Source organism: Typopeltis vanoorti, chromosome 20 (genome assembly GCF_054136105.1).
Source record: "Typopeltis vanoorti isolate ZY-2024b chromosome 20, IOZ_Tvanoo_1.0, whole genome shotgun sequence".
NCBI classification, from domain to species: Eukaryota; Metazoa; Arthropoda; class Arachnida; order Uropygi; family Thelyphonidae; genus Typopeltis; species Typopeltis vanoorti.
In genome coordinates, this window is record NC_143568.1 from 84,533,973 (window position 1) to 84,548,455 (window position 14,483).

Sequence of the window (14,483 nt, forward strand, 5' to 3'; positions counted from 1 at the left end):
GCCATATAACACTTGATGAATCAAAACATAACATCTGATGTGAATCGATAAAGATTACTCTATTCCTCCTCAATGCTTAATGGTCAAGCTCAAAAGTGAGTATTTCATGTCAAAGAAAGGAGTCCACAGTAAAATAAGTGTATTTCCCCTTACAGCTAAAGACGAGACCCCCCTCGTACATCATTGTAATGCAGTGAAATATACTGGCAGACCATCACCAAATAACATCTCTCAACAATTTACACCAGTGATTACAGATGATTAAGTGGCTGGGATCTCAGTGTGTTGCAAGTAGCTTGAAATATGAGGGTTGTCTGAAATGTTCTCGGCCTAACAATGAAAAAATGAATTTAGAATTTCAAAATTATTTTTATTTTTCGACATAATCTCCCTTAAGACTAATACATTTATTCCAGAGATGTTCCAAGTGCCATTATCACATCCCTGTAGTGGTTCTCAGTAAGATCTGCAAAATACCCCTCTAAAGCTGCAATCACTTCTTGATTCAAAGAAAAATGCTGACCAGGGAGGAAGAGTTTTAGGAAGAGATAGAAGTCAGAGAGAGCCAAATCTGGAGAATAGGGTGGATGTTCTAGCAATTAACAGTGCAGATCCCTTAATTTTCTTATTGCCAAAACACTTGTGGACAGCTTCATTGTCTTGATGAAAGATGTTTTTTTTCTTCTGCAAACCAGGTCTTTTCTCACGAATTCTTTTGTCTAGTCTGGTTAAAAGATTGGAATAATATTCCCCGGTTAGTGTTTACCCTTTTCAAGATAATTAATACACAAAATGCCTTTAGCATCCCAAAACACCAATGCCATGACCATTCCTGCTGATGGAACAGACTGTCTTTTTTGGCGCTGAACAACCGGCTTCTGTCAACTGTTTTGACTGATGTTTGGATTCTGGTGTGTTACGGTGAATCCAAGTCTCATCCATAGTAATAAATAGACGCACAAAATCATTTTATTCTTTATTTTATTTTATTTTTTAAAACACTCCAAGCACTGTTCAGAGATTTCATGCATGTGCGCTTTTGATCTGCTGAGCAAGTGCGGCACCCGTCTTGCACTAGGCTTTTTTCGTTTGCAATTCTTCATGCAAAATATATCCTACACATTCTTTTGAAATGCCTATAGTGTCAGCAATTTCACACACTTTGACTCGCTGCTCATCCAATACCATACGTGCACTTGATCAATGATTTCTCGTGTTGTTATACTTTTGGGATGTCTTTCACGTGGACCATCTTATAGGCTGGTATGCCCATGTTTAAACTTGGCTGCCCATTTCTTAATTTTCAAAAACAAAGGAGAAGAGTGCCCATAAACTATTATGAACTTTTCAAATGAATTTCTTTTGCCATTAAACCTTTTTATACAAAGAATTTTATAACCACATGATACTCAATTTTATCCATTTCAAGGGCAGACAACACTTTTGCTTCAGACAGCTGTATAAAACAAACTACTTGATAGGATGACTTGCAATTTCACATGGATGCTTATAACAGATACCAACTTAGAAAAAAAAAATCTTGCCAATAGTGTTGTCACGTATGGTCGAGGCGGAGAACTTTACAGACCACCCTCGTAATTATACTTGCTGTACTTTGCACAATTGATTCCACCACTTTCATAACAATTACATATCGAAAAATAATGGTGCTATAACACACCAGTTTTTGCAACTTCATAATGTACCTGCAATATCAAATGTGAACATATTAGTAAAAAAAAATATATATATACACCAAAATCAAACTTTGCTGATTTTATTGAATAATAAACAATTGGCCACCCACCATAATTTTTGAGATGAAAATACTGAATGACACAGTCCAGTAGTGTATAAAATTCATCAAAGTTTCTATAGAGATACTGAAATTTTGTTGATGAATTGTTTGCTAAAACCTAAAAGAGAGAGAAAGTAATTATTAATGTGCTTAAACATAAAATAACATTCGTACAACAATAATGTGAAGAGATCTGATTATTCAGCATCATATTAAAATTATTCTATAAAGTTAATGACTAAGCACTTACAAAATCTTTAACCCAATTGAGCCTATGAATTCTGAACAAAAGAAATTCAAAAAATCCCATTAAAAATATCATAAGGATAACTATCTTATTGAAACTACACAGTTCTGTTCAAAAAAATCCATAGTAATAAATAAGCCTACAATGAATACATAAATAATAAATAATATTGTCTCAATATTATTATTATAATGTGACACCTCCAGGGAGTCCAAAGACTCATTGAGAGAGAGGACACCTTATCTACACCTGTCTCCATCAACTACAACTAAGCGCAACTACACCAAATCCATCCATCGCCCACCACCACACTAATATTTCCATAGAAAATCACAAACATCCATGCCCACGGCAAGATTCGAACCTGTTTTGGCTGGAGAGCAGATACGGTAACCACTCGGCCACAAAGGCTGATATCATTCTTGTCTAATCTGCATTTTAATAAATTCAGATTATTAGGCACTAGTCAAGAATAATATTGAGACAATGTTATTTATTTATTTATTCATGTAGGCTTGCTTATTGCTAGAAACTGTTTTAAACAGAATAGTGTAGTTTCTGATAAGACAATTATTTTATTATGATTATTATTTCACACCTCCAGAGAGTCCAAAAATTCATCGAGGGAGGGTACCTACTCTACAACTCTGTCTCCACAACTCAATCCACCAACTGACCTCAACTATACGAATGCCTGTTGTAATAGGTTTCACGGTATGATAAGAACACAGATGGTTAAGAAAATAACTATTTGCATCTTCAGAGCACACAACACAAAGTTTGTTACAAATGCAAGACAACCACAATCCGGTGTAACAGTGGGGCTAGTATAAGTGATTGCAGCGTGCAACACGAGACTAAAGTCCTAATATGGCGCCATCTAGGTTAAAAAAAAAAAAAAAAAAAAATTCAAGTTTTGAAATAGTAGTCCAAATGATAGTCTTAAAAAGTTTGAAAATATAAATTAAAAAATAAAAGTAATAAATATTAATTTGGTCTTAGGATGACTGTCTCCCAAATCTTTGGTAGATTTATACAGCCATACTTGTTAAGGTTTGGAATATGTTTTAAGGCTTCTGTTGATTCCAGGAACAACCTCTCTGACTTGTAGAAGCTTCTGTGCATTACTTTTGTTTCTTTCTAATTGATCCTGCGTAAAAACCAACACCAGAAAAAATTTGAAATCCTCCAGCAACGCAATGTTACACAGCGGCCGCAATTTCATCAAGATGGCGTCGTTGTGAACCTATCATCGACAACCTTATCCAAAGAGGCCATGAGTGTTAAGTCTTGGACACAATTTTGCCGTTACTCCAAAAGATGTGCCTAAAACCATAATAATGGCTTCCATTGAACGTGGGATTTACCACTTGCCTCCAGCCATAGCCAATAATATTAGGTTAGACGTGGCCAATATCCTTATCTATTCTAAGCCTCCCAAAAATAATATCCCACATAAAGAAATAATAGCTCTAAAAGAACTACGCAATAATAATCACATTACAATAACCAAATCAGACAAAGGAAATGCCACTGTAGTAATGGATACAACAGAATATGAAAGCAAAATGCATGCACTGCTCCAAGACCGGTCTATATATAAAATCATAGATCGAGATCCCACCAACTCACAAAAGAATAAGGTATGCAAGTTACTGAACAAAATCACTTCCTGGCCTAAAGAAATTTTCAAAAAACTCAAACCCGTGCACGTTAAAGCACCCAGAATATATGGTGCTCTTAAAATGCACAAACAAGGTACACCTTTGCGTCCCATTGTAGATAGTATAAACAGTCCTACATATAAACTAGCTAAACATTTAGCAAAATTATTAACCACTTACACAAACAATTCTCCCTCTTTTGTTAAAAATTCTACCCACCTAAAAAGTATTTTAGAAAACCACACCTTAAATAGTTCAGACCTAATGGTGAGTTTTGATATCACCTCATTATTCACTAATGTATCACTGATTGAAACACTTAACTTACTAAATTCACAATTTCCCCCAGATATATTTTAGCTATTTAAATTCACATTACAGGCAGGCTATTTTACATGGAAAGGGAAAATATACAAACAATTAGATGGGACAGCTATGGGTTCACCCCTTCTTCCCCCTTAGCCAACTTCTACGTAGAAAATCTGGAAAAATTAGCTATCAACACAGCCGCTCTCAAACCTAGTCTCTGGCTACGCTATGTTGACGATGTGTTTGCTATTTGGCCACATGGCCCAGACACATTGAATACATTTTTAGTGCATCTAAATAGCCAGCACCCTAAAATCCACTTTACAATGACTGCCTACCCTTCTTGGACACACTGATCACACGTCTTCCAGAAGGTTCCTTATCATTTTCGGTTTATAGAAAACCCACACATACAGGGAGATACTTACACAAACAATCACACCATCACCCTTCTCAACAATATGGTATCTTAAAAACAATAACCCATAGAGCTAGGGCAATCTGTTCCAATGACATTGCTCTCACTGCTAAACTTTCTCACCTACGTCAAACCTTCTTAATCAATGGTTATAATCCCCATAAAATAGATAACATACTAAATGCTACCCATAAATCCCCTCTATCTACCACAGAAGACTACAACAAAACCATCACCATCCCATACATTAAAGGAACATCTGAAAAGATATCTAGGGTGCTTAACAAACACCAACTATGCACAGTATTTAAACCTTATATAAAATTAGCAACTCTCATCCATTCACCTAAGGACAAATGCACTCCTTTATCACATCCAGGTGTCTATGAAGTGCCCTGTTCTTGCCATCAAGCCTACTATGGACAGACAGGAAGAAATGTGGACATCCGCCTCAGTGAACACAAAAAATATATCCGACATTTTCGCTATGGTAAGTCGAGTCTGGCAGACCATGCTGTGGATACCCCTGCACACAGGATCAATTGGAAAGAAACAAAAGTAATGCACAGAAGCTTCTACAAGTCAGAGAGGTTGTTCCTGGAATCAACAGAAGCCTTAAAACATACTCCAAACCTTAACAAGTATGGCTGTATAAATCTACCAAAGATTTGGGAGACAGTCATCCTAAGACCAAATTAATATTTATTACTTTTATTTTTTAATTTATATTTTTCAAACTTTTTAAGACTATCATTTGGACTACTATTTCAAAACTTGAATTTTTTTTTTTTTTTTTTTTTAACCTAGATGGCGCCATATTAGGACTTTAGTCTTGTGTTGCACGCTGCAATCACTTATACTAGCCCCACTGTTACACTGGATTGTGGTTGTCTTGCATTTGTATCAAACTTTGTGTTGTGTGCTCTGAAGATGCTGGATATAATACCAGCGAAATATTAGCTTTTAAGTTAATAAATAGTTATTTTCTTAACCATCTGTGTTCTTATCATACCGTGAAACCTATTACAACGTGACTGACGAACACATAAGCCTATCCATGCGTATATGAATGCCATCTACCGCCGACCACCTGGTACCACTACTAGTATTTCCATAGACAATCACAAACATCCATGCCCACAGCCAGATTCGAGCCCGCAGCCTTTTAGCTGGAAAGCGAATACACTAACTACTCAGCCAGCCAGGCTGGTATATTAACCTTATTTTTAATGGGATTTTTTTTATTTCTTTTGTTCAGAATTCATAGGCTCAATTTGGTTAAAATTCTGTTATGATTTTGTCTTGTTGTAAGCTCTGAGTCGATTGACAATCTTTTCTCTTGATCATTTCAAGATTCTTCACAACAGAATAATATTGCTTCAAAGCTTGAAAGATATTGAGATCACTGTTCTGCACTTATAACCGAAAGCTAGTAATAATAATAATAATGTGGATGAGATTAGCTTCATCATCATTATCATCATCTTCCTTTTACCCTCTTTTACCTTGCGGTGTCGAGGGTTAGTTAATCGTCGGACCTCAAACCGTTTACAGGATAAGGTGGTCAGCCTTATGCCCCGGTGTATCCTATGGCCTGTAATGTTGAGTTCTCAAGGTCAGTTTGCCTGCTTGCAGGATGATAAACCCCAGGATAAACTGGGGGAAACCCTACTGTCTACGTCCAAGACCGGCTAACTTGGCTACGGCTGAGGAAGATCCTTAAGCTCCTCACGTCGTCGGCAGGAATCGAACCAAGGACACTCCTTCCCCAGGCATACGGTTGCGAAGTGCACAGCCACTAGGCTAACCGCGTGGACATTAAACTGATTATTAGAAGATTAGCTTCATTAAACACTATATTAGAAGATTTGACATCCAAATTAATTACTTCAGGCACATAACTCATGGCACAGCTATACATTGAAACCACTGTAAACAATTTTAGGATCATTATTCTTGGCATCATTAGGCAGCTAAATCAAGTCATAATTTAAAAAAATAAAATAAAATATATACATTAACATTACTGGATACTGTTGTAATAGGAACACAATATGCACATTTCATGCCTAATCAAAATCAGCAGTTCAGTCTGTAGTCATTTTATTCTTATGCTGGACAATCAGAACACAGAGAGAAGGATCCTACAGTGTGGAGAAAAACTATATATGCTATTATGCAGCGGTGACGCACTCTTAAGTCCCTAAGTACCAACACGCTAAAGAGGTATACATGCAATACTAGCCCAAAATATGACCAAGCAGGCCTAAAATCACTCAGCCAACCAGCCAGTCTAGTTGGCCGAGTGGTTAGCATATCCACTCTCCATCCAAAAGGCTGCAGGTTCAAATCTCGCTGCAGGCATAGATGTTTGTGATTGTCTGTAGAAATACTAGTGGTGGTGGTGGGTGGTAGATGGTGTTGGAGATCGTAGAGTAGATGCCCTCCCTCCTTGAGTCCTTGGACTCCCTGGAGTTGTCATGTAATAATAATAATCATCATAATAATAAATACTGATATACAGGAGTCGCACACTTCCTGGGAAGGTTGATTATTCAATTCACCATCTGGAATGGGGAGGAGGGGGCGTGTTTGAACATCTGAGCAGCTACTTGTAATTTCATGTTTTCTCAACACAGAGAAATGAATGCTATAAAATACATGCTGTTCCATTGTTTGCTGATGATGCAAAGTTGGGTAGCGCAATAGTTAATGCAGATTATGTTAAAATTTTGCAGATGATTTGGATAGACTGGCATTCTGGGCAAAGAAGAATAGATGTTAATGTGGCAAAGTGTAAGGTTATGCATTTTGGGGTGACAAGATTACCAGATCTATACCACGTTGTTGAAACTGTACTTCAGGAAATTGAAGTAGTCAGAGATTTGGGAGGGTTAGTGGATAGGCAGATAAAGTTTACGGGGCAGGCACATAGCAAAAGTGGCTAAAACAGCTCATTAGATTATTTGGTTACTGAAGAATACAAGGGTGGTCTGAAAAGTTCTCAGCCTTGACTAGATGGCAACACTATCAGCAAGATTTTTTTTTTTCTAAGTTGGTACATCTGTCATACACATCCATGTGAAATTGCAAGTCATTCTATCATGTTTGTTTTATACAGCTGTCTGAAGCAAAAGCGTTGTCTGTATCCCTTGAAATGGATAAAATTGAGTATCGTGCAGCTATAAAATTTTTTGTAAAAGAAAGTTTAACACCAAAAGAAATTCATTCGAAGTTCATAAAAGTTTATGAGAACTCTTCTCCTTCATTTTTGACAATTAAGAAATGGGCTGCCAAGTTTAAACATGGCCGTACCAGCCTTGAAGATGATCCACATGAAGGATGTCCAAAAAGTGCAACAAAAGAGGAATCACTGATCAAGTGCACGATATGGTATTGGATGACCAGCGAGTCAAAGTGCGTGAAATTGTTGAGACTACAGGCATTTCAAGAGAACATGTAGGATATATTCTGCATGAAGAATTGCAAATGAAAAAGCTTTAAGCAAGATGGGTGAGGCACTTGCTCATAGTAGATCAAAAACACACTTTCATGAAAATCTCTGAACAGTGCTTGGAGCGTTTTAACAAGAATAAAACTGATTCTGTATATCAATTTATTACTATGGATGAGACTTGGATTCACCATTACACACTAGAATCCAAACAGCAGTCAAAACAGTGGATAGAAGCTGGTTGTTCAGCAGCAAAGAAGACAAAGTCGGTTCCATCAGCAGGAAAGGTCATGGCATCGTTGTTTTGGGAATGTTAAAGGCCTTTTGTTTATTAATTATCTTGAAAAGGTAAAACAATAACCAGGGAATATTATTCCAATCTTTTAACCAGACTAGATGAAAAAATTCGTGAGAAAAGACCTGGTTTGCAGAAGAAAAAAATCATCTTTTTTCAGGAAAATGCACCTCCCCACAAAGGTGTGTTGGCAATGGGAAAATTAAGGGATCTGCACTATGAATTGTTGGAACATCCATACTATTCCCCAAATTTGGCTCCCTCTGACTTCTATCTCTTCCCAAAACTAAAACTGTTCCTCACTGTTAAGCGTTTTTCTTCAAATCAAGAGGTGATTGCAGCTGTAGAGGGGTATTTTTCAGATCTTACTGAGAACCACTACAGGGATGGGATAATGGCGCTGGAGCATTGCTGGAATAAACGTATTAGTCTTAAGGAAGATTTTGTTGAAAAACTGCGGAACCAGTGTTTCTTGGAAATGAGGAAAAGGTGGACAAGATTTAGAGGCAAGTAACCAAGATGGTAGCAGATTTATGGAATGAACCTTATGAGAACAAGTTGAAGATTTGTGGATTACAGAAACTGGTTGATAGGCAGAAAAGGGATGATATGATTGAGACATACAAATTACTAAAGGTTTTTTTTATAAGATTAATTCAGAGGAAATTTTTCAGAACAAGTCTGGTGGTGGAAGAACTAGGGACCATTCTTGGAAACAGAGTAAGTAGATAGTTAGCAGTTTTTTGCTTGGAGAGTGGTGAATGAGTGGAATAGGTTGCCAGAGTCTGTTATGGGTGCCATGACTATGAATGAGTTCAAAGCAAAGTATGATAGGTACTGTGCAAATATTGGATAGTGCTTGACATGATGTTTAGAGCCTCCCTCGATGAGTCTAAGGACTCTTGAGTAGCATGTAATAATAACAACAACGACTTTTTGTAGAAGAGTAGTGCCCTAAAAGCAACAATGATTGCATATTGCCCATTTCAATGGCAAGCATGGAATTCCCAGACCACAGTGCAGCAAATCACTCTACAATTCCAATCTGATGACTATGGCCATGGATATGGATGTTACTTATGAATACTTCTCATCTTAGTATTGTCCTAGTGATGAAGTTTGGAAGTAAGTAGTGATGTGATGATGATACAGATTACATAGTATACATTATGGCCAATTGTGTGTATCCTATATTGTGGCACTTTTATAATACCAGCCTTTATAAACTTTCATGATAACACACCATGCCACAAGGTAATAAACATCAACACAGATTTCAAAGAGAATGATATGGAACATTGCAATAGTCAGCACAAAAATCCTCATTGAACACAAAAGAATATCAACAGGATGAAATGTAACGTAAATTTAGGATAAGTCCAATATTGCAAGACTTGGCGATATCCTAAATTTACATTGCATTTCATCTTACTAATATGATTTTGAGTTCAGTCAGCAGTTTTGTGCTGGCTACAATGCTCCATATGATTCTCTGTGAACTGTCTGTTTACACTTATTGCCTTGTGGCAGGGTGCATTTCATGATGGAAGGTTTGTAAGGGATAGTATCATAAAATTGCTATAATGTTGGATATACATAGTTGGCAATAACAATGTATATTATGTAGCTGTGGATGTCTTTGCAAGAAAGGGGGGGAGGAAACAGTACCACCAATTTTCTACCAGAAATTAAATTAGCAAAAGTCTTGTGTAACATAATGCAGCAGCTATTATATTATGGCCAAATGCAAGACAATTTAATTTAAGAATTTAATATTGAAACTTTATTAAATTCTGTGCAGATGTAAACAGGCTCGATTTATATCTACACAATCATCTCTGCTTTGCCCAATCTCCTTTATACATAAATTGATTCAACTTCCAACAGTAGAGCAGATCTATTATGGTGTAGAAATTGAATACCAGATTTGTTATGTCATCCATTTCTGTTTGAAAATTTATCAATTTTCATTAATGGTCTGGTGATGCAAAATATATAGCTGCTTCTTCCCAAGTCAACCCACCATTCTTTGATTCTGCTTGTTTCCATAAATGAGGCTCTAGCAAGGAAGTACTACTACCTTATAAACACATTTGTGTGTTAAGGCTTAAGTCTGACATTAAGTCTGAAAGCACATTGTCCTCACTAGATAAAATGTCAACTAGACCTCTTGGCAACAGATGACTCATCACTTGGTGAAACACCACCATCCTGATTCCTAGAAGCAGTGGCTATTGACATGTTCTGTCTCGAGAATAGGGTCTCTGCTTTGTGTTTCCCACCTTTTCTTCAGACACGCCCCTCCATTTGAGGGTACAGTAGTAAAGCAGTTTCCACAGGCCAAATGCAGAAATTTATTTTAGCTAGACAGTACACAGTATTCAACCTGATGGTAACATATCTAAAGGCTTCTCAACCAACTGGTGAATAATGCTGCTGTTGTAGCTGCATGTTAACTCTGGCAGGTAGCACCTTTAAAAAGTGCATATATAGGACAGTGCAGGAGACTGTTGAGGAAATACTGACAGAAATATGGGACTCCCGGTGTAGAAATTTTGTCTATAATAACTTCATCTTACTGCACGTCCTTACTATCAAGTTTTAATCAGTACACCATCCATGAGAGATAACAATTGTAATAGTTTTTTGACAAAAATACTTTCACAATAATTTCACCAAACATCTAAGACATCAGTACAAACATTAATGATGTGCACCACAACTCAAAGGAATTAATTTCTAGTCTAATTTCCTTATGGAACCTCAACTGGCATCCCCCTACAACACCAGGATTAATACAAATTAATACTTATTCTACTAGATTAATAAAGAAGGAATTATAAAAGAGTGGATATTAAGATGGGAAGAACGCGAGGCCATCCCTAGAAGTTGCATAAATATATGGTGAAAAAGGGTGTGTGACTAGCTTAACTATCTGTCGTCAGTAATGACAGTAAATAGTTAAGCTTCTATCATACCTACCAGAAAACAAGTTATTCCTCATCATCCTTCCAATGAAACTTTTCTTAGCCAACTCTCCATCCAAATAAACTACATGTAAATGTTAGCTCTCTGCACTTGGCAACAACCATAACCTTGTTCAATTTTCCTTTTCCACAGGCTGACCTTCTCATAGCCAATCTCATCCTCATATCCTACAGTAAAAAAGTGTCAACTAGGATTTGGCCTACTCAGAGTAGCCTTTTGCAGATGAGATTCATATTAAAAAAAAAAAAAGCTGGATAGAGAAACAACTCATGGTTACTGCTATTAATAAATCATACTCCAGTGTTTATTTTTATTTCTGATTTAATACACTTCCCCTTCACTATTATCCAACTATGCAGTTGGCTAATACATTTTTTAAATCTGCTAGTCACTTTGCTGATATCTGTCTGCTCTGTTTTTTTTGAAGCTGTCTAACAAGAAATGTTTGGTAAGAGAATATAAGTGATTACTACTGGAAACATTTAAAAAATACTTTCCTCTACATTGTTTAATGTCTCTAATCTATTATTATTACACCCTCCATGTTGGCAGACTCATCATGATGGGTTCATTCAAGTGACAACATATTTATCATACTGACTCTTAAAATTCTCACTCCCTGCATTAACAATATATTTCGATAATGCATTCCATTCATTCACCATTCTCCATCTAAAAAATCTACTCCTTACACCCTTCTTTACCACACTCTTACAAAACTTCCAGGGATAGCCTCTGGTTCTTTCTCTCTTGCCTTCTACTCTTTTTATAATCACCTATTAATCTGATAAAGTCTTGTCACTAACTTAAACATCTTTATCATATCACCTCTTCTCTCTCCCCATCCACATTCTTTCATCTTCTCTCCATAGCCAACATTCCAGAGTTCTGATATTGTCTTAGTCACTTGTCTCTGGACCATCTCCAATGTTTCCACAACACAATGAAAACCAGGCAATCAAATCTGAGCATAATAGTCCTAGTGTGGTCTGACTAGTGCTTTATACAGTGGCAGAGCCACCTTATTCCTACATGTTAATATTTCTTATCATAGTGATACTAAGATATGCAGCCTGGTTGGCCAAGTGATTAGCATGTCTGCTCTCCAGCCAAAAGGACATGGGTTCGAATCCGCCACGTGCATGGATGTTTGTAACTGTCTGTGAAAAGATTAGTGGTGATGGTGGAGATATAATAATTTTAGTTTAATCATTTATCCAAGTGTAAGCAAACAAAGTTTGTGCCTGAAAATATATTCAGAACTGGGTTAAGGTAGTGCAACACCAGGCAACTACGAGCAAAGGTGGACCAAACTCTCATTGCTCCCTGTCTCAGTATCTCCCATAATGCAAAGCACATCTCCTTGCAGACATGTATACTGCTATGCATTAAGAGAAGGGCCACTACCCAGACCGGTTTCAACCTTTATTGAGGTGTATTTAAGTAAAGACCTCTCTAAAAATTAGACGATCCCAAAAGATTGCCCAACTCAGCTTTGTTCCACTCAGTGACAGGCTCACCCCACCACCAGCAGAGCCATAATCTCAGCTGTGGCTCTACTCAGAGACAGACAAAAACCTACCCTAAGCAGAGTCTCTCATATCCAGCATGGGAGGCAGACCCAAACGTGGAGATACTAAGGCAGAAGCAATAGGAGATGTCATATTTACCTATAGGAGTTGCCAACAGGTGTACCACCTTATTATTGAATTTCTCTGGATTTAGAGAAAGATGTTGGAAGTTTATTTTTCATTTGGTTAGACTATAATAAATTTAGTTTAATCCTTTATCCAAGTGTAAGCAAACAAAGTTTGCGTCTGAACGTATCTTCAGGACTGGGGTAAGGTAGTACAACACCAGGCAACTCTGAGCAAAGGTGTACCAAGCTCGCATTACTCCTCGTCTCAGTGTCTCCAAGAATGCAAAGCACATCGTCTTGCAAACATGTATACTGCTATGCATTAAGGCCACTACCCAGACCAGTTTCAACCTTTATTGAGGTCTCATCAGTGAGAGGCAAACCCAAACATGGAGATACTAAGGCAGAAGCAATAGGAGAGGTCATATTTACCTATAGGAGTTGCCAACAGGTGTACCACCTTGGTAGTGGCCCTTCCCTTAATGCATAGCAGTATACATGTCCACAAGGAGATGTGCTTTGCATAATGGAAGATACTGAGACAAGGAGTAATGAGAGCTTGGTCCACCTTTGCTCAGAGTTGCCTGGTGTTGCACTACTTTACCCCAGTCCTGAAGATATTTTCAGGTGCAAACTTTGTTTGCTTACACTTGGATAAAGGATTAAACTAAATTTATTATAGTCTAACCAAGTGAAAAATAAACTTCCAACAGTTGGTGGAGATGGAGAGTTGTAGAGTAGGTGCACTCTCACAATTGGAGATGTCATAATAATAATAAGATATGTAATCTTTAATAATTATTATATTCACATTCAACTTTAGCCAAGACAAAACTCATTTATGTTGAAAATACATCCATGTCAGATAGTAACAGTATTCTGATTTTTTTTTTTTTTTGGATTACATTATTTTCGGCTCCCACAATCCTTCCCCCCCCCACACCCAAAAAAAAAAAAAAAAAAAAAACGTATACTACCAAACACAAGTATTTTATCCCAGAGCGTAGTCCAGTGGACAGACTGTCTTGAGCAAGAACTTCGAATACTGACGGCTTTTCGTCTGGAAAGTTCGTCAGATGAGCTCCGTACTCTGCCATTCTTGTGCGCAAAGATTAAAAAAAGAATAGGCAAGCAATAAATATGTACAAAAGTTTTGTGATAAGATCTACTCCGTGGAGATTCTTCACTTTTCAAAGTTTTGAATTATACGTCCATTACTGCAAAATGTTTATTTCATATCTTCAATCGATTTTTTAACTTCAAATCACTCCAAAAAAAAAAAAAAAGAAGGAAAAAGAAAGTACGCATATTATAACAAAGTTAGCTAACAACTTGCACGGAACATAAAACAGAAATGCGACATAACACATTTGTATATTACTCAGTAATGTGAATGAATTCAAGAATAAGTACAGCTGGCGTGGTTGATATGTGCCTCCCTCTATGAGTCCCATCTTCCTGAACGTTTCCGGTAATATTTTGGTAAAATTTATGTTATTTATTAAAAGGACTAGTGTTGATCCACAATTAGATCAACACTAGTCCAATAATAATACAACTGTAACGATGTCATATAAATATGTCCACCAAATTTTAGGTGGTGTCCTCTTCCCAGTAGACTATACACAAATAGCCTACATAAATAAATAAATAAATATTATTTTTCCTCTA

General features: G+C 36.9%; 1 protein-coding gene across 2 annotated transcripts in view; it reads right to left on the bottom strand.

Annotated features, from left to right (window-relative positions):
* Pex12 (peroxisomal biogenesis factor 12) overlaps nt 1–14,179 on the bottom strand; it is a 103,200-nt gene extending 89,021 nt beyond the window's left edge. For both annotated transcript variants that reach the window (XM_090410471.1, XM_090410469.1), the window contains exons 1-2: nt 13,790–14,179; nt 1,808–1,916 (exon numbers count right to left, since the gene is read on the bottom strand). In XM_090410471.1, the coding sequence (XP_090266597.1) occupies nt 1,808–1,916; nt 13,790–13,909 (229 nt within the window). In that variant the 5' untranslated portion in view covers nt 13,910–14,179. The remainder of the gene's footprint in view (nt 1–1,807; nt 1,917–13,789) is intronic.
* Nucleotides 14,180–14,483: the final 304 nt, after the last annotated feature.